This window comes from Sphaerodactylus townsendi, linkage group LG05 (genome assembly GCF_021028975.2).
Source record: "Sphaerodactylus townsendi isolate TG3544 linkage group LG05, MPM_Stown_v2.3, whole genome shotgun sequence".
In the NCBI taxonomy this organism is placed as follows: Eukaryota; Metazoa; Chordata; class Lepidosauria; order Squamata; family Sphaerodactylidae; genus Sphaerodactylus; species Sphaerodactylus townsendi.
The window spans coordinates 87,429,838-87,456,117 of NC_059429.1; the positions used below are offsets into that span (position 1 = coordinate 87,429,838).

At 41.8% G+C, this 26,280-nt stretch overlaps 1 protein-coding gene across 2 annotated transcripts in view; it reads left to right on the plus strand.

The window, feature by feature from the left end:
* CDK18 (cyclin dependent kinase 18) overlaps positions 1 to 25,342 on the plus strand; it is an 80,929-nt gene extending 55,587 nt beyond the window's left edge. For both annotated transcript variants that reach the window (XM_048498478.1, XM_048498477.1), the window contains exons 3-16: positions 2,581 to 2,705; positions 4,479 to 4,604; positions 6,504 to 6,560; positions 8,755 to 8,869; positions 9,054 to 9,148; positions 11,644 to 11,706; positions 11,884 to 12,007; positions 13,163 to 13,283; positions 13,980 to 14,077; positions 14,773 to 14,878; positions 15,378 to 15,420; positions 21,054 to 21,144; positions 22,773 to 22,850; positions 24,309 to 25,342. In XM_048498478.1, the coding sequence (XP_048354435.1) occupies positions 2,581 to 2,705; positions 4,479 to 4,604; positions 6,504 to 6,560; positions 8,755 to 8,869; positions 9,054 to 9,148; positions 11,644 to 11,706; positions 11,884 to 12,007; positions 13,163 to 13,283; positions 13,980 to 14,077; positions 14,773 to 14,878; positions 15,378 to 15,420; positions 21,054 to 21,144; positions 22,773 to 22,850; positions 24,309 to 24,343 (1,277 nt within the window). In that variant the 3' untranslated portion in view covers positions 24,344 to 25,342. The remainder of the gene's footprint in view (positions 1 to 2,580; positions 2,706 to 4,478; positions 4,605 to 6,503; positions 6,561 to 8,754; positions 8,870 to 9,053; positions 9,149 to 11,643; positions 11,707 to 11,883; positions 12,008 to 13,162; positions 13,284 to 13,979; positions 14,078 to 14,772; positions 14,879 to 15,377; positions 15,421 to 21,053; positions 21,145 to 22,772; positions 22,851 to 24,308) is intronic.
* Positions 25,343 to 26,280: the final 938 nt, after the last annotated feature.

A 26,280-nucleotide genomic window follows, 5' to 3' on the forward strand; every position in this document is an offset into this window, starting at 1 on the left:
ATCCGTCTCTTGCACACTTCTAAAATTACATTTTAAAAACATCTGGGAATTCTGGCCTGGAATTTCCAGTATCAAGTGTTGATGAGGCCTAAGACATACTAACCATAACTAAAACCTGAAAATGGGATACTTTGGCACATTACAGTCAAAATTTGTTTTGATGTTATTGTTATTTATAACAGTTTTTTGGACTTAAAGGGGGCATTTGACTCTGTCTCCAGAGATCTACTGTGGAGAAAACTTGCTAATCTAGGAATTGACAGAAGGCTACTTACACTAGTAATGGCCTTACATCATGACACTACCTATTAACAAATTGCCTCCTGATGGTAATTTAGTCCTTATATACCACTACTAGTGTCAAACAGGGGTGTGTTTTGGCCCCAACCCTATTTAACCCTATTTAATCTTTTTTAAGTGATCTGGCTTCCTTTTTGATGGAGGATTCCTCGCACTGCCCTGCTTTGAATCATATGACCATTACCTTTCATTTCTTTGTATGCTGATGACGCTTATATTACTCTCCGCATAAAAAGCTGGCTTGAAACGCTTACTGGCACGCCAGGTTGAATATTGTAGCCATAATAACTCCGACGCCTAATTTTGCAAAGTCAAAAATAATGGTTTTGCTTGTTCTGGAGACCATTTAGTTGGCCAATAAATAATGAACAGCTGAACAGGTCAAACATTTTAAATACCTGGGTCTCCATTTTAATTATAACCTCTTGTTACTTCCAAAGGAAATTGGCCATTGAATCAAGCAAAACTTAGTTTCGTAAAGGCCATTAGCCGCCATTTTCGCACTGTGCTGTCACAAGGACTTGTACCCAGCCATTAAGGCATTTTAATGCTAAAATCACCATGCAATTACTATAATAGAGGCCCACATTCAAACACAGAACAAGCGAGCATGGAAAGAGTTCAGTCATGCTTCTATAGTATACTGCCTACCCTACCCAGTCCCATATGCTGCGTCCGTTTGGAGGTGGGCCAACATCTACTCCATACAAGAGCATGGTGCATGACCTTCCAATTCTGGATAATGATTGTGCTTTAACAACTGTCACAAAGCTTTACTCTACTGTACTTTTCTTTCTACCACAACCGACAGTGGTGGACCTTGTGGGGGCTTAGAAATCCACGAAATGGGTCCATATCAACTTGAGACATTTGGTTTTAATGACGCTAATGAGCCAAAGTTGACTACTCTATATCAAGGATCTCGGTATAGTCACCTGATGCAGCAGGCTAATAAACTGCTCTCCCTTGTGACTTGGGTATACCCATTAAACCCTATACCATGGGCCAAGTATTTCCATTTGATCTTAGAACCCAAATTCAAGTAATTTAGCCCTGACCTTGCCAGGCAACATTCTCCTTCAGTTACCACCAGCAGAATACAGAAAGTGCCTTTTAATGAAAGATTTTGTCCCTGCAGTTCAGTTACGAAGAATCAATCCAACACGTGATATTATTAACTGCCCGTTACACAGTTTAGCCAGAATAAATATCTAAACTCGTGGGAGCAATAAAACCCCCATTGATAATAATATTAATCTATCAATTGTGGTAACGATGGGGGGAAGAGGTGCTGCCAGTGTATTGCAGCGCAGAAACTTTTGTGCCTGTCACTCAGCAAACGGTTATAACTGTACTGAGATTGTATCATCATTAATTCTATGTCGCCATTTTTCTGGTATATTGCTGCTGTTTTAATTATGCCATTAAAGGTTTTTTTTTATATATATATATATATATATATATATATATATATATAGGTCTCTACTTGTAGGATACAAAAAAGTACCAGCAAGTGAGGAAAGTTGCAAATGTGTGGGATGTTTCAAAAATGTTCAGTGCTGCCCTGCCTTCTCACAGATGTTTTTGAGCCTCTCTTGCTGCTTCACTTGCATGGTATTTTGCTGCAAGGAAAAACATTTATATATATTTGCATGTGGCAAATATACATGTGTGTGCTTGCTGTGTAGTAAGTAGCATTTGGTTGCAGCTTCCCAGAAGATACTCATCACAGATGAGCCTGAGAAAAGAACACACACACACACTCACAGAGTGTACTTGATTTCCATATATAAGAGGTTTACATGTTAATCCAGTGTTATGATGAGGGGGGTGTTAGCAAACATGGAGCTATTCTTACTGCAGGGTATTTGACAGGTCAGAAGAGTAATGCAAATTACTGCACACTTTCGTTGCAACAGCAAAATGCAAGCTACTGTTTAGCAAGAAAGTAATTTTCAAGGTAAACCATTTCTAGTTCCCTTCAACTTTCTGAATTAAGCAAAAAGTACAATGCTTTTTACCTAACTTGGTACAAGGATGGCACAGGTTAAAACTCAAAATAATGTATAGCCTAATCCTATACATATTCAGAAAAGGTTGAAATCAGTATGCACTTCATTGCAGGTTTATTCTAGGAAGTGGTTCATGTTACCAGCCATTATGGGGAAGCTCAAACAAGTCCTCGGTTTTCTGCTCTTGTGTTTACCTCAGCAGTGGTGCCAGGATGTTCTGTACATTTCCATTCTGACCAATTACTTTGTATTATTTCCTTCTCACCAGATATAGCACAAGGACATCTACACCTAGGACACCTGTCACAACCTAGTTCTACTTCACCTTCAGAAGGCCGGTCCCCAACCACTGTGAAATACCGAAATGGTAATCAGCGCCGCTTTTCCATGGAGGTAACTACACTTGCACAGTATGGGGAATCTGTATGGGATAATAGCAGTAATATTTAGGTAGTTAAGAGTGTGACCCCTTTGCAGTCTTCAAAAACATATAGTCTACAGAGGTTATGTGATTATAGAAATTAGCAGTAAAGCCCATTGTTATGAACAAATACAATGGACTGTAAAAAACTGTTGGTGGGTTATCAGCGCCCACCAAAGGGACCAACCCCTCCTGCCTTTCCTCCCTACTTGGCCCTGCATCACCAGCTTGCTCCTCGTCCTCGTCCTCTTCCTGGATGCCTTCCTTGGCACACAAGGGCTAATGACGCCCACCAAGGGGGTGGGGGCAACCCCTCCTATCTTTCTTCCCCTCAGGTCTGTGTCATCAGTTCCCTCCTCCTTCTCCTCTCGTCCCTGGACACCTGATCATCTTCCTGGATGGCTGTATCACCACACAACAGTTCACAGCACAGTTGTGGCTGCCCACAGTCATGCCCCTCCCACAGGGAGCAGCCAACGCCTGTGCCTCCTCAGGCAGTTGCAGATGGCACAGTGGCTGTTATTATTCAACAGTGGGGGAGTGCAGGAAGTGCATGCAAGAGTCAGTAACTGCCACATTCCACTGTTTTGTTTGTGCTGTTTTTTACCCGTTCTGTTTAGGCCTCGCCCCCCAAGCTGTGTGCGCGTGGCGATTGGCTGGAAGTGAGTCATCGCTACCACAGCTAACCTTGTATATAATAGGACCGGAACATAGTGCAAGGTGATGCTCTTCCCCTGAGATACTCCTTTAAATAACAAAGCTGTTGAATTGAAACATAGTATCACTCATAATTAAGAAAGTTATTTCAATGTTTTCATGAAGATTACAGGAATGATATGGAGCACAGGGCAGTGGAGCAGGGTCTAAATACTCAGCCTGACTGAGACAAGCCTCCAGAATGCAGTTTATGCTCAGGGGAATTGTAGAGATCTGTGCAAGTCCTTGGGCTGCTTTGGCTTTTTGGAATGGAACACAATCCATGTAATACTGTGTAATGCTGGCATAAGAAGGTCTTAAGATCATGACAATATGAAAAATATTTGTTTTTCCTCTTTTTACTTTTGTAACTTTTGGCCCAATGAAGAGTTCTGGGGAACTCAAAAGAGTTCACACTGTTACGTCTTTGAGTTGGTTTGAATAAAAGGTATAACATGAATTATGTTTTTGGATTTGTGGGATTTCCTTTTGGACCAACATGGCTGTGAACAATTTGTCCCTTTGGAATGGAGGTAGAAAAGTTCCTTCCACACAGACAGCACAACTGAGCAGACTTTGGGCTGTTGTCTCTTGGTCCAAGGAGTAGCTGTTGTGTTTATGGTTGGAGAGGTAGGAGATAGCAAGCAGCTAATAAGTTGCAAAATTCTAGTTGCAAAGCTTTAGAAGGAAACAACCTTTCTAAGTTAGAGGGACGTTTCTGGCTCTATTTCAATCCGGAGTAATCATATTCATTACATTTGCTGTACAAGATGCTCTATTCCCTGCTTGACTACTAGTTTGACCTTAAGTACAATCAAAACAAAGTGATGCAGTGCTGTAAATGTATTTCTCCTGCCTCACCTTTGACTTGGAAGGGCTTTATCCTTCAGTACAGGAGCTCATCCTACAATTTCCTTCTACAGGTGGTGTATGCTGTGCAGTGAATGAGGATTATAGCTTTGGGACTATGCCTACTGCATGTATCCCTACATAGCATTTAAAAAGTTTAAGAAATCACAGCAGTTAACTTTTTACTGTTTTTTCCATAGGATGTCAGTAAGCGACTCTCTCTGCCCATGGATATTCGTCTGCCTCCAGAGTTCCTACAGAAATTGGAGATGGAAAGTCCAGAAATTTCAAAGCCTCCTAGTAGGATGTCTCGTCGGGCTTCTCTTGTGAGTCCCTGTCTTTGACAAGTGTTTCAGAAATACAGGTCCTTGCGCGGTCAATCCTGCGTGCATTTGCCCTGATACATTGGTACAGATAATAATGTGAAAATTCTCTTGTGTCCACTTATACAAGTCTCTCAAGATGGGGCAAACATTTGATTTTGTACTAGAAATGCTCGTCATTTAATTATTCAAATGTGTCTCTGTAACCAATGAGACTAGAGGGAATAACAAAAAAGATCTGAGGAGATCAAAGTTCTAGGGTGGAATGAAGAGTGAAATGTTATATCTGTCTGCTACTTACCTGTGCAACTTCTGCTTCTCTTGAATAAAATATTACTTAGCTGAAGCTACTGCTCCATAAATATTAATGAGCTTATAAATTAACAATGTATGTTCCTTTTAAACTTGCAAATGTAGCATAGTCACATTTTGGGGGGCATCCAGTCATGTTAAGCCCACTTTACTCTGCTGGCAGCTTCATTATCACTTTCACAAAAACAGACGCATCCTCAAGGCAACGAAAATGGAGAGCTTAATTCACAGGCCCACCTGGGCTGTAACTGGGCACTGCGCTACTTGCCTCTGGGGCATATATTTGAGTTATCCTTAGTTCCAAAGGGAATGCTCCGATATAAAAGTTGTCCTGTTTATTTGCTGGGCTTCTGTATTGCTTTTATGCTAATATATCCAAAGCAGATACAAGGCAATAAAAGTATTCCAAAAAAATATGAAACTGCCAACATTACAAAGCAACAAGCAGCTATAAAATCACAGCAATTTAAATTCCCTCTTCAGACATCTGTCAAAAGTGGAAAGTCTTTCAGTGCTTTCCGAAGGAGGCAAATGTTGTAGTTGTAATTGTGACTGGCTGTTTCTACAAGTATTCTCAAGCACTGTTATGTGGAAGTAAGTCCCACTTTCAACAAAATAGCCTTATAACATTTTACAGCCTACAGCTGTCGTCTTACTTCCAGGTACCAGTTAGTGTTTGAGTGCAGACCACTTCAGATACCCAGGAAACGGTTGCACTTTCTATTCCCAGTTCTGCAGATCTGATTCCTGAATCCCTAGAAGGTGTTGGATCAAGTTTTTTTGACCCAACCAGTAACACCTTTATCTGTGAAAATGAGATTTCTTTAATTTTTCTCTGTGTGAAAATGGCTGTCTCTCCAGCACCACCTGGTGCTGAAAAATAACTAAGAGTCTAAACAACGCATGACGCTAAACAAATGTATAAGGCTTTTGATGAACCTATCACCGTCAAAGGATTACTCCTGAATCTGCTGTTTGTGAATGGTTGCATGCATTTCCTTCTCCCAGATACCGTGTTCAAAGTAAAATACTGCTCACACAAAGAAAAAAAAGGATTTTTTTGTCACATGACAATAAATGTGGATTGAAGACTAAGACAAATGAAAATGTCACTGAGAGGTTGGGGGATTTGCCTTAAACTCTAACCAAATGGGGCCAAGATCTAAAGACATTACACACACAATGGAAGAATCATACAAACAGGCAAAGTGTTCATTGTTATGTTTACAGCACTTTGTACTAAACAGATTGACAAACTTGATAGAAAAATGCTGAAAGTAAAAATGACTGAATGTTTCATTTGTTACACTGAACCTGAAGAGGAGACAGCGGTATCAATTACTGTCTTCATGTGATGGCACAAGATGAAATACCTTCCAGCTTGTTGCAGCAGACGGTTGTTTGTCGTTCCTGGTGATGGGCTAATGACTACCCTTTTGCAGACAGTAATTGCAGTATATTTAACTGTGTATTCAAGGGTTTGGTTTCATTTCTTTCCCCAGTATAGTTAAGGCAAGGTCCTTCACCATCTACACTTTTTAGATCAGAGAGTGGAAATCTTCCTTGTTGAATCTTTCTTTGTTGTTGCAGTCCGACATTGGGTTTGGGAAGATGGAAACCTATGATAAAATGGACAAGCTAGGGGAGGTAAGAAAATACAGTAAGACATTATTATTATTAGCATTGTCAGCATTATGCCATCTTTCCTTTTTAGGCCACCCATATTTCTCAGTTTCAGTGTGAAACTATACATATGTCAATAAACTAGTGATACTGTTCCAACTTAGCCATGCGCTCCAAACACCAGACCAAGAAGGTAAATAGAATATCATAAATTGTCGGCTGTGCTTGGAAATGTAAGCTTAACTTCCAAATATGAAAGTGGGCATTACAGCCCAGAATTCTTCTCTGGTTTGGATTTTGTATCCAAACCAGAGAAGCATTCCATCTCCTCTTGGCTCCTGCCTCACTTGTTGGTGTTCAGCCATGTTGGCGGCAGTGGTAGCCAACTGGCTTTCTCTGGGCATGCATTCTGGCAGGCACCTTTGTCCCACACACCACTTCCATCTTTTTTTTCTCCTTTCCCACACCTCACTGCATCTGAGAAATGTAGTTTGTGTGTACACTTGGGTGCAGGGTGGTGGTATCTGACAGCTTTATGCTAGACACCCTGGAGACTAGATTTCCTGGCATGTATTTGAGCATGACACTTCAGATGTTGCCCAAAATGCTGGATGCCTATTTTTCTGCCACTACCACCACCAGTCTGGTCAAGTAGTCTCTTGGTTGCTGCTACTGTCACTACCTTGCCAAGTAAATGGGGGAAATAATGGAGGGTTGGGGGTTCCTGGGTAGGACCTGGCTTTTTAAAGGTGATTGGAAAACCGTGAAACAATGATTATTTTTTCCTCCCTGAAGTTCTCTGCTGCTTCTTGTGCATAATCTGGGTCCTTTCCAATGTGAGCTCTGGTTTATCCAGCTCTGCTGGATCCAAAAGATGCTCAGGCTTGGATTTTGGTATGCTTCCAGAGAGAGAAATGGAAGTCAGCAACCAAGAGTGTCTCTTTTGTGTCTTGCTGTCTAAATCATGATGTACAGATGGTATCATTAAGAATGCATCCTTAATAGATCTCAGTGGCTGTAATAGCAAGGAAGCAGTCTCTGGGGCTTAAGAATATGTTAATCCAATATTGTTCAGGGTTTCATAGATTTGAACTTGCACCTTGGTTTGTGAATTGAATTTCAATCGAGGCCCTAAAGTTTATCTGCATTGCTGTGAACATCTGGACTACCTAGCTAAGAGGGTACCACAAGCAGTCAGTTCAGTGGCATTCATTGTCTCTACAGCATTGCTTTACAGTGCGTTTCCTAAACTATATTCTGCCTTTGTACTGAAATGCTATACAATTGAACCATGAAACTATTTAACTGTAGGTTTTTAGCTAACTGTAATGTAAACCAATTAGGGTAATTTATACTTGACAGCTGGTGTAGAAAGCTGTTTTTATCCAAACTAAAAATAAACTATTTGAAACTGGATTAAAGCTTCCTGTGGTCTTTCTGTTTAGAAGTTAGCTATGGAGTAATCCAAGTGTAATCCAGTTTAAGAATGGTTGCAGAGAAATTTTTGTATACCGTATATACTCGCATATAAGCTGAGTTTTTCAGCCCTGTTTAACGGCTGAGAAAAGCCCCCTCGGCTTATATGCAAGTCACCATTTTCGGTCCATCACAAGGAGGCTGGGGGCAGGGGCGGGGCAACCTCCCTGCCGCTCGGAAGCTGCTTGTTGCTGCCCTCCTCGGAGGGTGAAGGGGGAACCCCGAGGCACCCTGGCTGGCTGGGTTTTGTCAAACCCAGCAGAGGGAGCTCCTTTTTTGGTCAGTGACATCAGGGGGAGTCACTGCCCAAATAAGGAACTCCCTCTGCCTGCAGGCTTTGTCAAACCCAGCTGGCAGGCAGAGGGAGATCCTTATTTCAGCAGTGAGTCCCCCTGATGTCACTGCCCAAATAAGGAGCTCCCTCTGCCTCCCGGCTTCCCACCCTCGGCTTATACCCGAGTCAATAAGTTTTCCCAGGTTTGGGAAGTAAAATTAGGTGCCTCGGCTTATACATCGGCTCCACTTTATAAACACCGCAGGTATACTAATGGTGAAATTTATCTTTTCTAATTCTATAAGAAGTCGCTTTTCCCCCATAAGCGCTCAGCCTATAATCTAAGCGCATTCAAAAATCTTCAATAGCTCCCCTTTATGTAAGGCAGTAATGAGTGGTGCACGTTGCAGATTTAATCCTTGCTTGTGAGCTGAGTTTTATTTTTTCCCTTTGACTTCTTCCTCACAGGGCACTTACGCTACTGTATTTAAAGGACGTAGCAAGCTCACCAGGAACCTGGTTGCCCTGAAGGAGATCCGACTGGAACACGAGGAAGGAGCCCCTTGCACAGCTATACGGGAGGGTAAGGAGCAGCATTTATTTCCCAAGGACTGACACAGTGTCCAGAGAAACCTCGGGCAGTTCTTCCCGCACTCAAGGGTCTTTCCTCCCTTCTTTGTAAGAGCCCCTGGTTCACGTCCACGATTTCCAGTGCTCCCCCTGCCCCAGTTCCCTGCGACTGATGCTGCCATCTTTTTGCCTTGCAGTTTCCTTACTGAAGAACCTCAAGCACGCAAACATTGTAACGCTTCATGATATCATCCACACAAAATGTTCCCTCACTCTTGTCTTTGAGTATCTGGTGAGTTTTAGAACAATCTTTCTTTACAGAAAATCTGGTTTAGGATCTCCAAGCTTGTTTCTGTGCTTGTATAGCTTGTATAGCTCAGGGCCCTGCTGCGTTGACATTTTCTGTCATTAGCTGACCAGCAGTATCTGGTTTGAACATGTGTGTGTGTGTATACACACACACACACACGTACACACTTATGTATGTATGTATGTATGTATGTATGTATGTATGTATGTATGTATGTATGTATGTATGTATGTATGTATGTATGTATGTATGTATTTGAAATATCCAACACAGTTTTGGATCAAATAGCCCTCAGAGTGCGAAATAAAAGAAACCAGCTCTATAATACCTAATAAAAGATAAGCAAACCTGCACTGAAACTCACATCTGACTAAATCAGTATTGCTTTTTATTAATTAAAAAAATGGAAATTTGAAAAACATTCAAAGTGAAAAGAAAATCAGACACAGCCAAATGTTGCCCCTCCCCCAAATTTAACTATGCATCTAACACAGTGAGAAGGCTGTGTCCCTGTATTTCCCCACCACATTTCTGACAGCAGGAAAATGTGAAACAAGGGGTTTTTTTTTCCAAATTTCTTGGTGTAGGATAGGTTGATATAGGAGAAAAGGATCCTTGAGATGCCCTGGTACTGACATCTTGAATGGAATCAAGAAGCCAACTGGTAGCCCCTGCTGTTCTTTCAGAATTGCTTGATTCACCCTTGTTTACATGGTATTTTCATTGTGAATCATCTGTCATTTATCAAGCACCGTCAAAGGCAGTGTGATGAGTTTACATGATGCTAAAACTAGAGGTGGTCCCTAAGTATTGTTTACTCTCATTTCTGGTAGCATATCACATTGCAGTGGAAATAGTATGCAGGGAGGAGTGGAGGGTACAGTTTTTCCTAGCATGTTTGGCTTTAGTGTTGCAGGGTGGGGGAGGAGCATGTATTCTCAGCTATTGATGAGGTATCACTGGAGGACAGATCATTTGGATGGCCCCTGCTCCAGATATGTTAGCTGGATGAATACTCTGCAACAATCTAATTATTAGCTGTGCATTTCCTATGTAATAAAACAGATATCTGGGAACAGTGTCAAGATTTTATCTGTGTAAGTAGTCTGATAGTCCTGCCCTTACCAGGAGGAGACACCCCATTAAAAGTGCACACTGCACTTCTGGACTGCTTTCATGCTAAACTGGCATTCAACTCCATTTGCATTTTGTGCAGCGTTCTGAGGTGCCTTTAATGCTGGAGAGGCGAGGCAAGCAAGTCACTCTCTGCATATGGAAGTCTTTTCTGTCTGCAGAAATCTTCTGTTAGATCGAAGCCAATGTTTGTTGTTTTGCTCTTCCTTTTTCCCTTGTATGGAAATGAAAACCAGTTGTAATTGCCCATGATATCTGAATGAAGTTGCCTGGCAGATTGGGTCTTGCTTGCATATCACTAGGACTGGCAAGCTCCAACTGGTTAGGCGCCTTCATTAAGACATCATGAAGGACTATGGTTTATTTGCAGACAAAGCTTATTTTTGTTCTTGAGAGAAGAAAGGGTGAGAAGCGAAACAAGCAAGCAAGCTGCATCATCCATACAAGCAATTTAGGGTGGCATCTGAGTTTACATGATGTGTTGGAAAAAAATTCATTTTCTGTTGCTAGGGAATTGATTTTGTGAATTTAAAGGTTTTCATGGCCAGAATCAACTAGGAGTGGTGGGTTTTCCAGTCAAGGTGGCTGGGGTCTGGTAGTTTTGCTCCTAACATTTAACCCACATCTGTGGTTGGTATCTTCAGAGGCATGTCATGGTAAGATGTGTTTCTCTCCATGGCAGTGTGGAGCAATTGTGTGGTGGGGTGTATGTTTTTTCTACCTCACAGATGGGGCGAGGAGTGAGGCACATTTGCATGTGTAGTTTGACATAGTAGCTACCAGAGTTGTCAAGAATTCCTGTGTCTTCAAACAAGATCTTATCTGTGGCTTGGTTTTAGAGCATGTTCAGCTACTGCTGATTTCTCAGGTTGGATTAGTCAAAAATGCCAACAACACAGGGAATCTATGGGCAACATTTACTCTATTGGCTACACAGGGAAGCCATTGAAATCCACAAACACCAGGACAATTTCAACAAAACCTAGCTACCGGTATTTAAAATGCCAAAACTAGAAACATTTAAATACAACTGCCAATATACTTCACCCAGTCACATGCAAATACACCTCACCACCACCATGACCAATAAGTTGGACAAAACATATACTCCACAGAATCCACATTGTGCCATAGGGGGAAACACATCTGCCTCTGAAGATGTCAGCTATAGATGCAGGTGAAAAGTTAGGAGAAAAACTACCAGACCATAGCCTCACAGTCCAGAAAACTCACAATAACTAGGAGTTCAAATGCTGCCTCTTGCAATATGTTCCTACTGCTTTGTAATGGTTCATTGTTCTTCAAGGTCATTTAGGCCCCTCATGACATATTTTTCTTTTCAGGACAGTGACTTGAAGCAATATCTGGATAACTGTGGGAACCTGATGAGTATGTACAATGTAAAGGTGAGTAAGCAGAGGAGGAGATGGGAGCACTTGCTCTTCTGTAAGGTGATGCTTGTCTTGTTTCATGCCTCAGAATCTTCCAGTCAACTTTGCTGCTGTTCCATTTTTCAGTAGAAAGGAATGTGCTTTTAATGTATCCCTAACTGGTCCTTGTCTCTCATTCTTTGCCACTTCAAGATCTTCATGTTTCAGCTGCTTCGTGGTCTGTCTTATTGCCATCGACATAAGATCCTGCATAGAGATCTCAAGCCACAAAATCTGCTCATTAATGGGAAGGGGGAACTGAAACTTGCTGATTTTGGTAAGTTGTTGCCATGAGGATTTCACAGTTCCAAAACAATTTTGTCAGGTTCAGGAGGGTCATATGACAGTTCTTAGGTCCCATTCCTTGGGTCTCAGTAATGAAACGCTAAGCAAAGTATATTAGGGGAGTGGCTCTGTGTGCATGTGTTAACATATATGTGCATATAACTGATTACTCCAGATCTTTTGGCTGGCACCCAGGTAGCACTGTAGAGTTCAGAACAGAAGAGACTGAACTTTGGCATGTCATCTTAAATAATTTCCCATGTACAGAATTTTCTTCACTGTTCCATTCAGCACATTACTCAGAAGTTGAAACTATGTGACACATTTTTTCACAGGTACCTTTAAAGACTTTGTTTCCAAAATGCCCCAGTTTTTTTACATAAGTGCACCTGCCAGCGCTGCTAGCAATGACCACTGCCAATATAATGTCACAGTTTGTGATGCTGCATAAGGAGAGAAGTAAGAGCTATCTTCCAAATCTAGAGAGCCATATTTCTATTACAACTTCTCATGGTAGCAAAAAATTCAATTCAATCAATGCTTGTACATAATAGTCAATGGGGTGTTTATAATTTCAAAAGCTAACTCTTTGTAAAGGTAAAGGTGGTCTCTCGTGCAAGCACTGGGTCAGATCTGACCCATGGGGTGATGTCACATCATAACATTTACTAGGAAGACTTTGTTAACAGAGTGATTTGCCATAGCTTTCCCTAGTCCTTTATACTTTACCCCCAGCAAGCTGGGTACTCATTTTACCAATCTTGGAATAATGCAGCGTTGAGTCAACCTTGAGCCAGCTACCTGACATTTTCTTCCATTGGGGTCAGACTCCTATTGGGAGCAGAGTTTGAATGCAGTATTGCAGGTTACCATTTTGTACCACAGAACTCTTTGTACTGCCCCCTTTATAAGAGATTAGAAGTGTACTTTTTGATGTTTCCCTTGCACCATTATTACATGATGCCCACATCTCATAGAGAGTCACAATCAGTCAAGAAGTCTCACTTTTAACTGTGTTCATCATCACAATCTGTCTTTTGAGTTATGATGAGTTTAAAATGGGAGCACCAGTTAAGTCAGAGCTCTCTAGGATACAGGTGATCTTAACTTAAATTTAAACATGAATTTAACTTCTGTTCACTTTCAGGTCTAGCCAGAGCCAAGTCTGTCCCAACAAAAACATACTCCAATGAAGTGGTCACTTTGTGGTACCGGCCTCCTGATGTCCTACTTGGATCCACAGAATACTCTACTCCCATTGACATGTGGTGAGGAGAGGGTCTGCGCTTGGGAAAGGGGGTGGGCACCAGCATTCAAGACAGCCATTTGGGTGTAATGGTTAGAGTGTCAAATTAGGTTCTGGGTAAATGGGGTTGAAATCTCCACTCTTCCATGAAGCTCTCTGGGTGGCCTAAGTCCAAGCACACTCTCAGCCTAATGTACCTCATAAGGTTATTGTAAGTATAAAATGGGGAAGAGGGAAATATCTTTGCCTCCCTGAGCAACTTGGAGGAAGGGTAGAGTAAATTGTATTTTCTGCTCTGATTTTTTTGTCTCCAGAAAAGAACAGTAGTTCCCCGAGATTCTTTTCTGTATTGACCATGGGTTCCAGAATGTATGGGGTTATACCTGTCACACTGGCTCATTCTTTTGAGGAGATGATACACCTTCTGGGGGCTTACTACTGCATTCTTTTGGCGGCTTCTGCATTTCCCTGCTGATTACCGTACAAGGATAATTCAGGGGGCAGATATTTCTCATCACCCCAGGGAGCAATGTCTGCCTCCTGAATTGTGCCCCAAGGTATTATAGCCCAGCAATCAAATATCCTTGTGGCCATTCTCTGCAGAGGCTAAAGCAGTGAGTGGAGATTTAGCAGGGTAGGGGGCCATGAAGGGCCTGATCGATACGCATGTTCATCTCTTTTCTGATCTGTTGTGCTAAACAAGCTGTTTTCCTTTTAGGGGTGTGGGTTGCATACACTATGAAATGGTCACAGGGCGCCCCATGTTCCCAGGGTCAACCATAAAAGAGGAGCTTCATTTAATATTCAGGCTACTGGGTGAGTCTTCCAATAGTGGTGGGGCTTTTCTCCTGTCTTGCTCTGAAATGAATGGAAAATGCATAACAGTGCAGTGAACTGCGGTAATAAATAGCCATATATACAATTGCAAGTGTTGGGATTTGGTGCAGAACTACCTAAAGGAAAGCATCTGCTTCAAGATAACCCAATTGTATGTATTTATGTATTTAAATTGTATTAAATTGTATTTATGTATTTAAATTGGCTTCCATGTCAGATTCTTTGTATTAAATTGTATTTAAATTGTATTAAATTGTATTTATGTATTTAAATTGGCTTCCATGTCAGATTCTTTAAAAAACACACCCTGATTTTCTTTGTGATAGTTTGCTGTGAAAGACCATAAAAAGTAAAGGGAGGGACAAAAAAAATGCTATAGGATTAAGGCAGAGAACGTTGGGGAGGAATATGGAGACACCATGCATGAGCAATCCAGGTTCTTTTTCTTTTCTTTTTTTGGTAATTCATTATCAATTATTGCCATTGATCAACTGCCTGGTAATTCATTAACAGTTACTGCTGTGTAAATCAAACTTTGCAGGTAGATGGATATGTGTTTTTAGGACAGTAGATCCAGTGCTAGATATCAGATTACATCTTGTTCAATGCCCCAGGTGGAGCCTACATGTGTTTTCAGCTGTAGTGATAGAGCTAAACCTGCTTTCTTTTCCCAGGAACCCCTACAGAAGACTCCTGGCCTGGCATCTCATCCAATGAGGAGTTCAAGGCTTACAACTTTGCACAATATCGAATTCAGCCCTTGATAAATCACGCACCCAGGCAAGTGAATGTACCTATTGGCTCTTTGTTGGGGGTTGTGGATTATAAGTGGAAGACAAAAATTCCAGTTCTGCCACTATCACTGGAAAAACCTGCACAGTGGTAAGGGGAGCCTTAAGGATATCTGTTAGTCTGGACATCATGCTGTAGAATTATTGGTACGTATATGGAACTTTTTCTCTGTCTCAGCATATATAAATTAACCATCTCCACTGCACCCTTTTTGAGGTTTACAAAATCTTTGTGTTCTTTTTATTTGCCTTTCTGAAACTGCCATGGGGTGGCAACAGTGTGTGTACAACCCAGTCTGCTGTAGACAGAAAGCAAACATTTGTTAACCTGAGCTACTGCCTCTGCCTCAAGAAAGAATTTGTATTGCCAGTTGTAGATAAGTGATTCCTAAATGGGTCGCAGTTCTTTTTTGGAGGCCTCTTTCAACGCGCTTGGACGTAAAAATGTGCCATGCCTGAGTACAGCAAATTCCCTTCTTCTTTTCCAGACTGGACACAGAAGGAATTGACCTGCTGATGAGTCTGCTTTTGGTAGGTGACTTTGGATGCTAAACTAGATAACAGAGAGAGAGCATGGTTCACCTTCTGGTACATCTGTGCTGCAGCTCATGTTCAGGGCTAGTCCCAAGTGCAGTAATTTTTGTTATCTCCCAGAAGTTGAACGGGGGGGGAGGGGGGATGCAGGGCGGTGACGCCCAGCACCAACTACAAGGGCTATCACTCTTGATGCTTCTCTAATTCTTGACTGTTTCAGAAAGGCCTCTTGGTGCCTGCTGCTGTTCAAAAATAGAAGACAAGATTGGTAGTGCTCATACTGGAATGGTTTAAAAATAATTTCAAAAAAGAAGTTCCCTTTTCAATCTGCATACAATTTTTGGACCATCTGCCTTGTCCGTAGAAGGATTAGTATTTATTTATACATTTTAATTTCTATCCTGCATTTCTCTGCAACCGGACTCAATTGTGGTGTCCAATTGAAGCACAGATCACATTGATTTGCCACTGCATAAGATACATAGACTAGCTTTTGTCTTCTTTTTTTTTAAATTGAGCTAAACATAGCCTGACTGTGTTTCTTTAGTTTGGAAGTCTTCAATAGCCATCGGCCTAGCCACTACCACACAAGACTGAAGACCAAAGATTCCTGAGCTCTGGCTTTTGGTTCAGTATGTGCGGCAAACATTAAAGTGAGCCAGGTAGTTCCAAAGTAAGGGAGAGGTAGAATGCGATTAGAGCAGTGGTAGTTGATCTTCAGCTGGGGAAAGTAGAGTTACCTCCCACCAAGAATCAAGTGAGAGGAAAGCTCTAAAAGAAGCTCTGCAGGATGAGTGGTATCCTCAAAGCAACTATTGTGGTATGGATGGGGGAGATACTTGTTGTACATGGTCCATTACGAGTGGCCATTCAGGCAACACAAGCAAAACCAAAGTCCAAGATTTGGCTGCAGTTGTTGCCAGGAGCACAGAGAATAAAAAGGAAGTTGCTCCAGGCCCCATAAACTGAATCAGCTTTCTGCTGATTATTTGGACCATAAGACCTACAGCATTCTATTCAGTGCCCTTGAAACAGTTTGGAAAGAGTACAGAAAAGAAACTCCCTTAGGATGGTGTTTGGCACTGTGTTTGCTAGACAGCGTTATACATCCCCTGGAGAATTCTGCACACAAGCTGTCAGCAGGGGCTAGGAAAGCTCTGATATTTTACAGGGGACCAAAATAGTAATTTGCAGAGCATACTGGCAACCATTTTATAGCCGAAGGCTTTCACGGCCGGAATCACTGGGGTGCTGTGTGGTTTCCGGGCTGTATGGCCATGTTCTAGCATCATTCTCTCCTGACGTTTCGCCTGCATCTGTGGCTGGCATCTTCAGAGGATCATTTTATAGCCATTTCACCTGAGTGAAAGGCACAACTATTAAATAATACAGCTACCATTGTATCTTATAGTAATCTGTGTCTGAACATTCTCATTGACTGATGGTGCCTACATCTGAAAACCTACAACGTGGGATGTTTTCATGCAGAATGAAAGGGGAGGAAGCAGAAGAGTAACAGAAAATATTTAACACCACAAATATTCAAAATGTCTATCTTTAAAATCCTGAAGCGAGGACAAAGTTTTGGTGATTTTACTGTGACTTTAGAATAGAGAGAACTGTCACATGATTAAACCCCCTCATGAAAGCCAGTGGTTCAGAATGCCTTCTGTTCATAAGGATTTCCACACAATAGGCATCTTGGTATTAAAGGATCGTTATGATAATTTTTTGCTACTGTTTTGTAGCTTCAGAAAGTGTAGAAATTGCTGGAGTGGAGAGTGATATATGAACTAGTCCTTGGAAGACAAATTTTCCCAGGGAAATTTATAATGGCAGATCATAATGGAGAATTCACACCATATCTCCTCACATTCTTGTCTGGATCTTTTATTTTATCAAGTCTTAAAACTTATAATCAGTTGAACTCAAGATAATTGTTAACACTTGGGGGAGGGCACTTGACTAATCTTTGCTGTCAAGATTTTTTTTCCTCTTCTGGTTTTCCAGGAAACATTGTTCTGCTCTGTAGTCTCTACTTGATGTATCCCAACTGGGCTAAAACTGAAGTAACAACTTGTAGATTTTCTCAGGTGTAATTGACTTCCTTATGGTCAGCAAGACAGAACACTTGGCTCAAATTTGTGGAACCTCTCTCTTCCTGATACTGGTCTTGTTTCTTGTATATGTATATTTTTTAAAGGAAAGAGGCTCCATTGCATGGTCATAGAGCCAAAATACCTTATTCACTGTATGTAAACAAAACGTGCATAAAACAGGGTTTGTAACCTCACAACAACCCTATAAAGTAGGTTATTCTGATAGTGAATGACTTGCCCAAGAGCACCCTGTGCTTTCCACAGAATGTGCCATGTCATCAGTATATACAAGCTTGAAGTGACCTATACAGAGAACTTTCTTGTGCCTACCTTATACAGAATCATAGAATATGTCTGCGTGCATGTATGTGGCTTGTGGAACAAACAGGCAGAACAATACAAGCAAGTACTATATAAAGGATCTTGGGGGAACAGAACAGTTGACTTGAGAGATATGAGCTAGTGCATCTGACAGTCATTGGCCCATACTGAAATGGAGACCAAGATCATGGCAGCTGAAATGTGTAAGAAATCAGGTTCAAAATTGTGATTTATTTTGAGAATCTATATTATATATCTCTAGAACCTGCTGAAGGTCGCTCACAACTAAAACAATACCAACAAGGAAACAAACACAAATCAAGCCAATAAAGACATGCCAGGACATAAAAGCAACACAAAACAGAGTTGGACAAAGTGATATTGATACAACAGTCCTCAGGCTCAGAGCAGACAAAGATGGATTGCCTTAATTAAAAACCTTGATAAAAAGAAATGTTTTGGCCTGTCACCTAAAGGAAAACAGGTTCAGTGCTAGGCAAACCTCAAGGGAAGGTAATTTCAAAGGTGAAGTGTTGCCACTGAAAATGGTCCACTTCTGGTCAACACCCACCACACCTCTGCATGTGGGGCCAGGTGCAAAGAGCAGGGCATGAGAAGAGGACCTTCTGGCAGCTGAACTGTACAGGAGGAGGCAGTCCTTCAAGCATCCTGGCCCCGAGCCATTTGGAGCCTTGAAGGCACTTAGAATTGTACCTGGAAACAGATGGGCAGCTTGTGTAAGTCTTTCAGTACCAGAGTAGTAACAATCACAGTATTCGATTCCCAATGTAATCTCCTTGCCTTGTTCTCCCCCTGAGGTAGAGGACATCTGCCAGGGAGGTAGAAACCAACTTTTTTTCCTTCATCTTCTTCCTGTGTCCTTGTGGAAACACCCCCTGCTCTTCAGTTCCTTTTCTCTCTCACAGGGAGAAGCAGTAGAGCAGTTGCCTCTCTTGCATTATATGTACAGCTCAGAACCTTATCCTTTCCATGTGTCTGCACAAAGATGCTAGTGAACATGGTAACACTACTTCATCAGGAGGGCACATTTCTTCATCCCTAACTAGATAGACAACATCTTGCACAGATATAGGATGGGTGACACCTGACTTGACAACATGTGAAAGGTATCTGGGAGTCTTAGTAGACCACAAACTGAACATGAGTCAGCAGTGTGATATGGCAGCCAAGAAAGCCAATGCAATTCTGGGATGCATCAATAAGAGTATAGTGTCTAGATCAGGCTCACCTAGAGTACTGTGTTTTGGGCACTTCAATTTAAAAAGGATATTGACAAGCCAGAATATGTCCAGAGGAGGGCAACCAAAATAGTAAAAGGTCTGGAATCCATTCCCTACGAAGACTTAGAGAGCTGGGGATGTTCATTCTGAAGAAGTGAAGGTTAAGGGGGAACATGGTAGCTACATTTAAATATTTGAAGGGTGTCATGTTGAAGAGGGAGCAAGCTTGTTTTCTGCTGCCTCAGAGGGAGGACATGGAGTAATGGATTCAAGGTGCAGGAAAAGAGATTCCACCTAAGCATTAAGAAGAACTTTCTGTCAGGGCTGTTTGACAGTGGAATTCACTGCCTCAGAGAGTGGTGGAGTCTCCTTTGGAGGTTTTCAAACAGAGGCTGGATGACCATATGTCAGAAGTGCTTTGATTGTGTGTTTCTGCATGTCAGGGGGTTTGACTTGATGGTCCTTGTGTTCTCTTTCAACTCTATGATTCTATGATCTTGATACATTCCCCATCTCAGCAGCAAGCACACAATGCTACACAACAAACCATTACCTGCCTCCAGCATAATGGATTCCTGGTCAACTTTCAAAAGAGTTCAACAACACCATTTCGGGTACTGGAACATCTTGGAGTAATTGACAATCTACACCAAATCCCACAGACTGGTGGTGTAATTGACAATCTACACCAAATAATTGACAATCTACACCAGATCCTATAAGCTGGTCCTTAGGACTAATTATCCTTTTATCCAAAAGTTAACTCCAAAATTCACTTACCCACCTTTTGTCCAAACTCACAGCAACCTAAGGAAAAAGTATGGCATACCTTAGATGTTAGAAGGGCAGTAAAGGATTTTGTTATAAGAACTGAATCCTTTAGAAAGACAAACCCCCTTTTCATATCCATTTCTCCCCCTAAAAAGGGAATCAGGATTTTGGTGACCACAGAAAGTAAACATCTGAAAGACTGCAGAGCTGATGCATTCAGAGCTCATGTATTGAGTCCCCCAGCAGACACAGCTGCACTTTCAGTTAGGAGCACTGCCATAAATGCAGCACTAACCAAAAAATGCTTCTGTTGAGGAGATTTGCAAGGCAGCCACTTGGTCCTTGATTTCTACCTTTATCAGACATTATAAGATTAATACAAACAGTTCGACTGATGCAGGCTTTGGCTGAAGAGTATTGCAGCAGGAGGTCGAAGATGTGTAACGCACCACCCTGAACTGGGGGACACTGCTTGGGAAGGTCCCACAAGATGTCCTCTGCCTCAAGGGGAGAACATCCATTGGTACCTACTGTGAAGGGACCTTCTCCCCTGTAGATAAAAGGACATCTTGGCCCTCCCTGTTCTTATCCTCTTTCACTGTAATGCTCATGTACATATTCTTTTGGTTTAGGCAACTGGTTTCATAACTTTAGCATTTATTTCTGTTTTTTAGTGTTTTTCACATATGGTGTCTACTCTGTGCATGCTGTGTCTTCCAATGAGTTACATTGAGTTAAAGGCTTTAGATACTGCTGTTTGGAAGGACCAAAACTGAAAAGCAGGGAATGTTTCCACAAGGAGACAGGAAGAAGAAAGAAAAATTGATTTCTGCCTCCCTGGCAATTGGTGGAAAACACACACAAGATATCCTCTTATCCTCAGGTTTAAAATGTCCCTTCATGGTACTTCACGGTAGGTACCAATGGATGTTTGGGACAATTTGAAGTTAACAATGTTTAACTGTAATTCCTTGTAGAGTGCCTAACAGTAATTCAGTAATTTCAATACTACTTCCCTGATAATACTGCTTGTCTTCCACGTTAACACAATACGTTTAGTGTACATTCTTGATTTCATAATCAGCTATGCAGATGCACCACTATATTCAAATCAGCATCTCAGTGTAATATGTAAATATGCACAAATGCATGAAAAAGTGTGATGTCCGTTCCTTTCTTTCTCCTTCCCTCTCGGTAGTATGATGCCAGAAGACGTATTTCTGCTGAATCAGCCCTGCGTCACCCCTACTTTATGACCCTTGGTGAACGAGTGCATCTCCTTCCTGAGAGTAAGTGTGTGTGACCTGTTGAAATATTATTAAATGGGGCAGCTTATTCTATTGCCATGTCTGTACAATACCATGTAAGGAGTACGGCGATGTAGGGAGTACAGCCCAAAGACTCTCTTGTTGGCTAAAGGAGAGACCAAATGGACTCAAATTGCTGCTGGGGGTGAGGGGTTAGGAAGGGCTCCTGCTTTCCCCCTGAGCCATTTTCCCACACAGAAGCAGCTTGGGGGAGGGGATTTCCCCATTTTTTCCTACTCTTCATACATAGAATATTCCACATGAAGCAGCAAAAACAGGGAAATACTGCCCCCCAAGACTGTTTCTATAGAGAAAGGGGTAGGAGCCCTGCCTTCCCCAGTGGTGCCATTCCTAGCCACCACAACTGCTGTGCAACTGCAGGGAACTCAGACCAGCTCTTTAAAACCCAAATGTCTCATTTGATCCTGTGTGGTGTGGGAACAGCAGTGGGAGGTGCGGTCTTGAGCATTCTTGCTTTCTAGATATGTGCATTTTAGTGCTGAAGGGTCAGAGCCTCAAAAGTGATGAGGAAGAGCGGATTGAATCTGTAGAAACCAGGTGATTGAAATGGCCCAGCACATTTCTAATTTATCAAAATGGCACAAGAGGAAGGATGGGGGGTAGGGTGGAGCTGTACTGACAACAGGAGCATTCTATAGCATAAAGCTGTGATATTAGCCAGTGATTTGCACAATAATTGCAGTTGTGGGGAGGAGAGGGCACATTGCATTAAAAACTGTACCGCCTGAGTTGAGTACAAATAAAGTTATTTCCCAGAAATGGAATTGCTCCCTAGGAGAACAGCATTTAAATCTCTTGGTAGTATTGGTTTAAAAACTATGTTCTCTTTGTCTAGACTGTGTTGTCTCAGAATGCTTTAATCAGTTCTGGGTGTGGAGCATTACGTCAAGAACTTTACAGACATTCTGGAGCTCTGGTTCAAACCCACCTGTCCAGTATACTTACCTAGAGTAGTTCTTATCAGTTTTATAGTTTTGTGCTCTGAAATGTTAAAAATGGCCCTTGTGCTTGCAGTACTGAAATTTAACATTGCAGTCCTATGTGTGCTTTCATGGGAGTAAATCCCATTAAACTCTGTAGAATTTCTCAGTATGAGGAACCCCATGGTGCAAGAGTGGTAAGCTACAGTACTGTAGTCCAAGCTTTGCTCACAACCTGAATTTCATCCCAACGGAAGCCCGTTTCAGGTAGCTGGCTCAAGGTTGATTCATCCTTCCATCCTTCTGAGCTTTGTAAAATATGTGCCCAGCTTGCTGGGGGTAAAGGGTAGATGACTGAGGAAGGCAATGGCAAACCACCCCATAAATAAAGTCTGTCTAGTAAATGATGTGATGTGATGTGATGTCACATCATGGGTCAGTAATGACTAGGTGCTTGCACAGGAAACTACCTTTGTCTTTAAATATCCGTCAGATCAGGATGGTAAGTAACTGGCCAAGATGCAGTGCATTTTGCACTTCCCTGATGAGTACCCATTTACTGATCTATCTCATTTCCACACAGAAATTATAAATAAATAAAATAAATTTTGAGCTAACTTCATGAATTGACATTCCAGTCCTTTCTCTTTCTCTCTTCTTTTCCTACAGCTGCCTCCATCTTTTCTCTAAAGGAAATACAGCTACAAAAGGATCCTGGCTTCCGAGGATCAGGTTTTCAGCACTCAGGTAGGTACTCATCTGCTTCAGGGGCTGGTGGATTTGAAGCCTTTGCAGAAATATAATATGTTCTGGACTACTAGATTGTTCAGTTATAAGACTGAAGTGAACAGGAAGCATAGCAGGACTTGAACTCATGAAAACTTTTTTCTTGGGGACACGGTCCTTTAGAGGAATACAGGGGGAAATTTAGTACTGAAGGACAGGGGCAGTTCTTGAGAAAACTCCCATGAGGACTCTCACCACTTGGAGTTCTCTAGCAAGAAGGTTCCCAGCTGACTTCAGAGTACAGGCTGGTGTGTACACCAGGAGGTAAGCTGGGTTCATTGGAACCAAGGTAGGCAGTTTGCATTGGGCTTGGAAGCTGGAAGACTGGGTCAGCGGAGCATCCAGGAGCAGGCCTAAACTGCTCAAACTGACTTAATTGTCATAATGCTTCAGATTTTTCCTGGACTGTTTATAGAAGGTTATTATCATTGGTTTAGATACCTGAGGATAAATAATCCAGAGATTATATCATATATCAATGGTTTTTGTTGAGAGTGACTCATTAGGTTGCCTTTTAATAGTCTGCCTCCAGGAAGCAATGAAAGGCCAAGTAAATCTCAAGTTCTCTCGGTTGGGTAGCTGGACCTCCCATGTCTGAATACTACGGAGCCCTGTGGTTCCTGCCTGCTAGCTGTTGCAGAATGGCAATCCTTACTACACCCAGATTTAGCCAAGGTTTCACCTTCACAGCTCAGTCTCTTTGCAGAGACAATAAGAGAAAATTACTCCAGTAAATGCCTAACCTCTCCTAGGACTTCAACAGGCAATTAGACAACGTTTGTCCTTGGAAAATGTACTCCTTAAGATATTTTGGCAGAAAAAGAAATTACCTTCCGAGTGCCCAAATTGGCACCTTAACCACTTAGAAGGAGCTCCATATCTAGAGCATCCCTCTAAATCCCAACAAATGTAATTGACAAGGCAGTCTGTGGGAAACACCTGCCTCTCATTGCCTGTGATGAGAGCTCTGTGATCCTGAACAAAGACATTCTGTCAAGGTGTTGAGCAAAAGTGATTATATTGGACTGCATCCATGTACAGCTTTCACAGCAGATCAACTTCTGTGCTTCTGCTGGCTGCTCTAATATTCAATTCGAAAACTGCACGTTTTACCTTCCACTCAGCTGTGAGCTCAAGTGCTCTATAACTATTCCCCAGTATAAATGAATGAGTATCTAGGAATAGAAACTTGCTGATAATTCAATGATTGATCTTAATCAGAGGTTTCAGAAACCATAAAGAGGAGATGTCTTAGTCATATCACTTTCTGTGCCTTTTTCCATATGCAGCTTCCATATTATTTGGAAACTGTTTCCGTTTAGAAACCTGTTTTTCCATGCAGTCCATCAAGCAATACAGTTTAGCCCACAGTTCTCAGACTTCTCAAACACTCTTAATGTTTTTCTTTCTTTCCTCCAGCTCGAGGGAAGAACAGGAGGCAAAGCATATTTTAAATCTTATTCGACCCAAGCACTACCAAAGCACTGAGAGTGGAAAGGACCACATGGAGCCTGTGGAGCCCATTCCTAGATGATGAAGGCTGGTATCCAAAGCCCAGGAGCTGTCCCTTGGGCCCTGGCTGCTGCTGCAGTGTTGCTGTCCAGAATTCCACAGATAACACCCTGGGGCTTGGTCCAGCCTCTCATTCCTCACGTAGCCATTGGTATATCCCCCTGGGCAACGATCTTCATCAAGTTATTACTGTCCTAAGTGTCATCCTGAAATGCTATCTGCTGGCCATTGTTTTAGAGGGAGGCAAAATGGACTCACCGGGCAGGGCCCAGGCTCTCACGGCACAATCAACACCTGCTTTGCTTCTGAGGTTTGGATGCCCTGTCCTGATGAATGTACTGAATCCCTTTGTTTGTTTTTCCTCATCATGAGATGACGCCTTTGAGGATTGCCTAGGGTGATCTGCAGACATGATGAATACAATATTAACAGTGGGGAAGCCCTTTGATCCACTCTGTGCAGAGCTCTCTGGCTTTGAACTGGAAAGGAAACCTTGAGAATTTTAACTAGAAGGAAAATGCCAATTTTCCTTTGAGTTTTTTCTGGTTTTTTTTATGAATACCATTTCTGAATGATGCAAACAAAGGGTAGAAGGAGGCCCCTTGCTGGATTTTCTTGGTCCTCTCATTCTTTGCCTTGCCCTGTTCCCCAGGCTTAGGGTTTTTTTAAAACTCAAGGTGGTCTACCAAGGACTCCAGAATTAGATTTTTCTCACAACAAGGTTTATGGTTGGCAAGCATGACCTAAATCATGTTTTATTAGATTTAAACTCAGTGATTCTGAGAGTCTCCCTTTAACATCCCAAGAATCATTCATCTAAAACCCACCACTAAATAAATAGATGCACTTTCCTTGGGGGAAATTTTTTTTCCAACCAAATAACTCAAGGACTGTAAAAATATCTGAGCCTCTATTAAACCTAATTTCAAAATGTGAAAGAATTGAGGTTGTTCTTCCACTTGGTGTTCCACATTCTTGTAGTGAATTCTACCTTTGTGGCAAGTACATTCAATAATACCTGAACCTATATCACACGAGATCTCTATCACATGGGAGAGAAGGTGAGCAGAAAACACGATGGCGTGTCTTTCATATGTATGCGTGAGGGAAACAGTCTCAGAAATTGGAACACACATTCATGCATGCACACAGAGTATATATTTAAACAGATCCTGCAAATTTAAGAATACATGTACAAGCATACTGTGTGTGTATTTGTGTGTATTTACATAGATAAACTCTGTGTGTGCATGCACTTTCAACTTTTCAGAACATGCAGTGTTCTCGGTGTGAAAAACAATAGCTTATATATTTGTATTTCTTTGTAAATTAGGGAACAGGTGGTATCTATTTGGAATGCTCCCAAAAGTCAGGCCTATTCTGAAACTGCCTTTCTTGTAAAATAGACATCTGAACCACTTCCCCCTCCTGCGCACACGCACACACATTTTTGCTGGTTTATTTTTGTTCTAGCGATCTAGTAGCCATGAAATGGGAGAGAAAAAATCACTTTGAAATCTTTTTGAAGTTATTTAATAAACAGCTGATTGTAGTGATCAAATGATATCCCTTTTAGCCTGTTCTCTTACCCTGACTGAATGATAATCTTTACAGCAGGGGTCTTCAAACTATGGCCCCCCAGATGATCATGAACTACAATTCCCATCAGCCCTGCCACTTGGCCATGCTGGCAGGGGCTGATGGGAATTGTAGTCCATGAACATCTGGAGGGTCATAGTTTGAAGACCCCTGCTTTACAGTCTCAGATGATAACATGACCTTTCAGGGCCTCCGATTTGATGGTGGTTAAAGAAAGAAATTAAGTAGTATTACTTAGTAGAACTCTATGACCATCCAGGATCTGTTCTTATCATAAAGC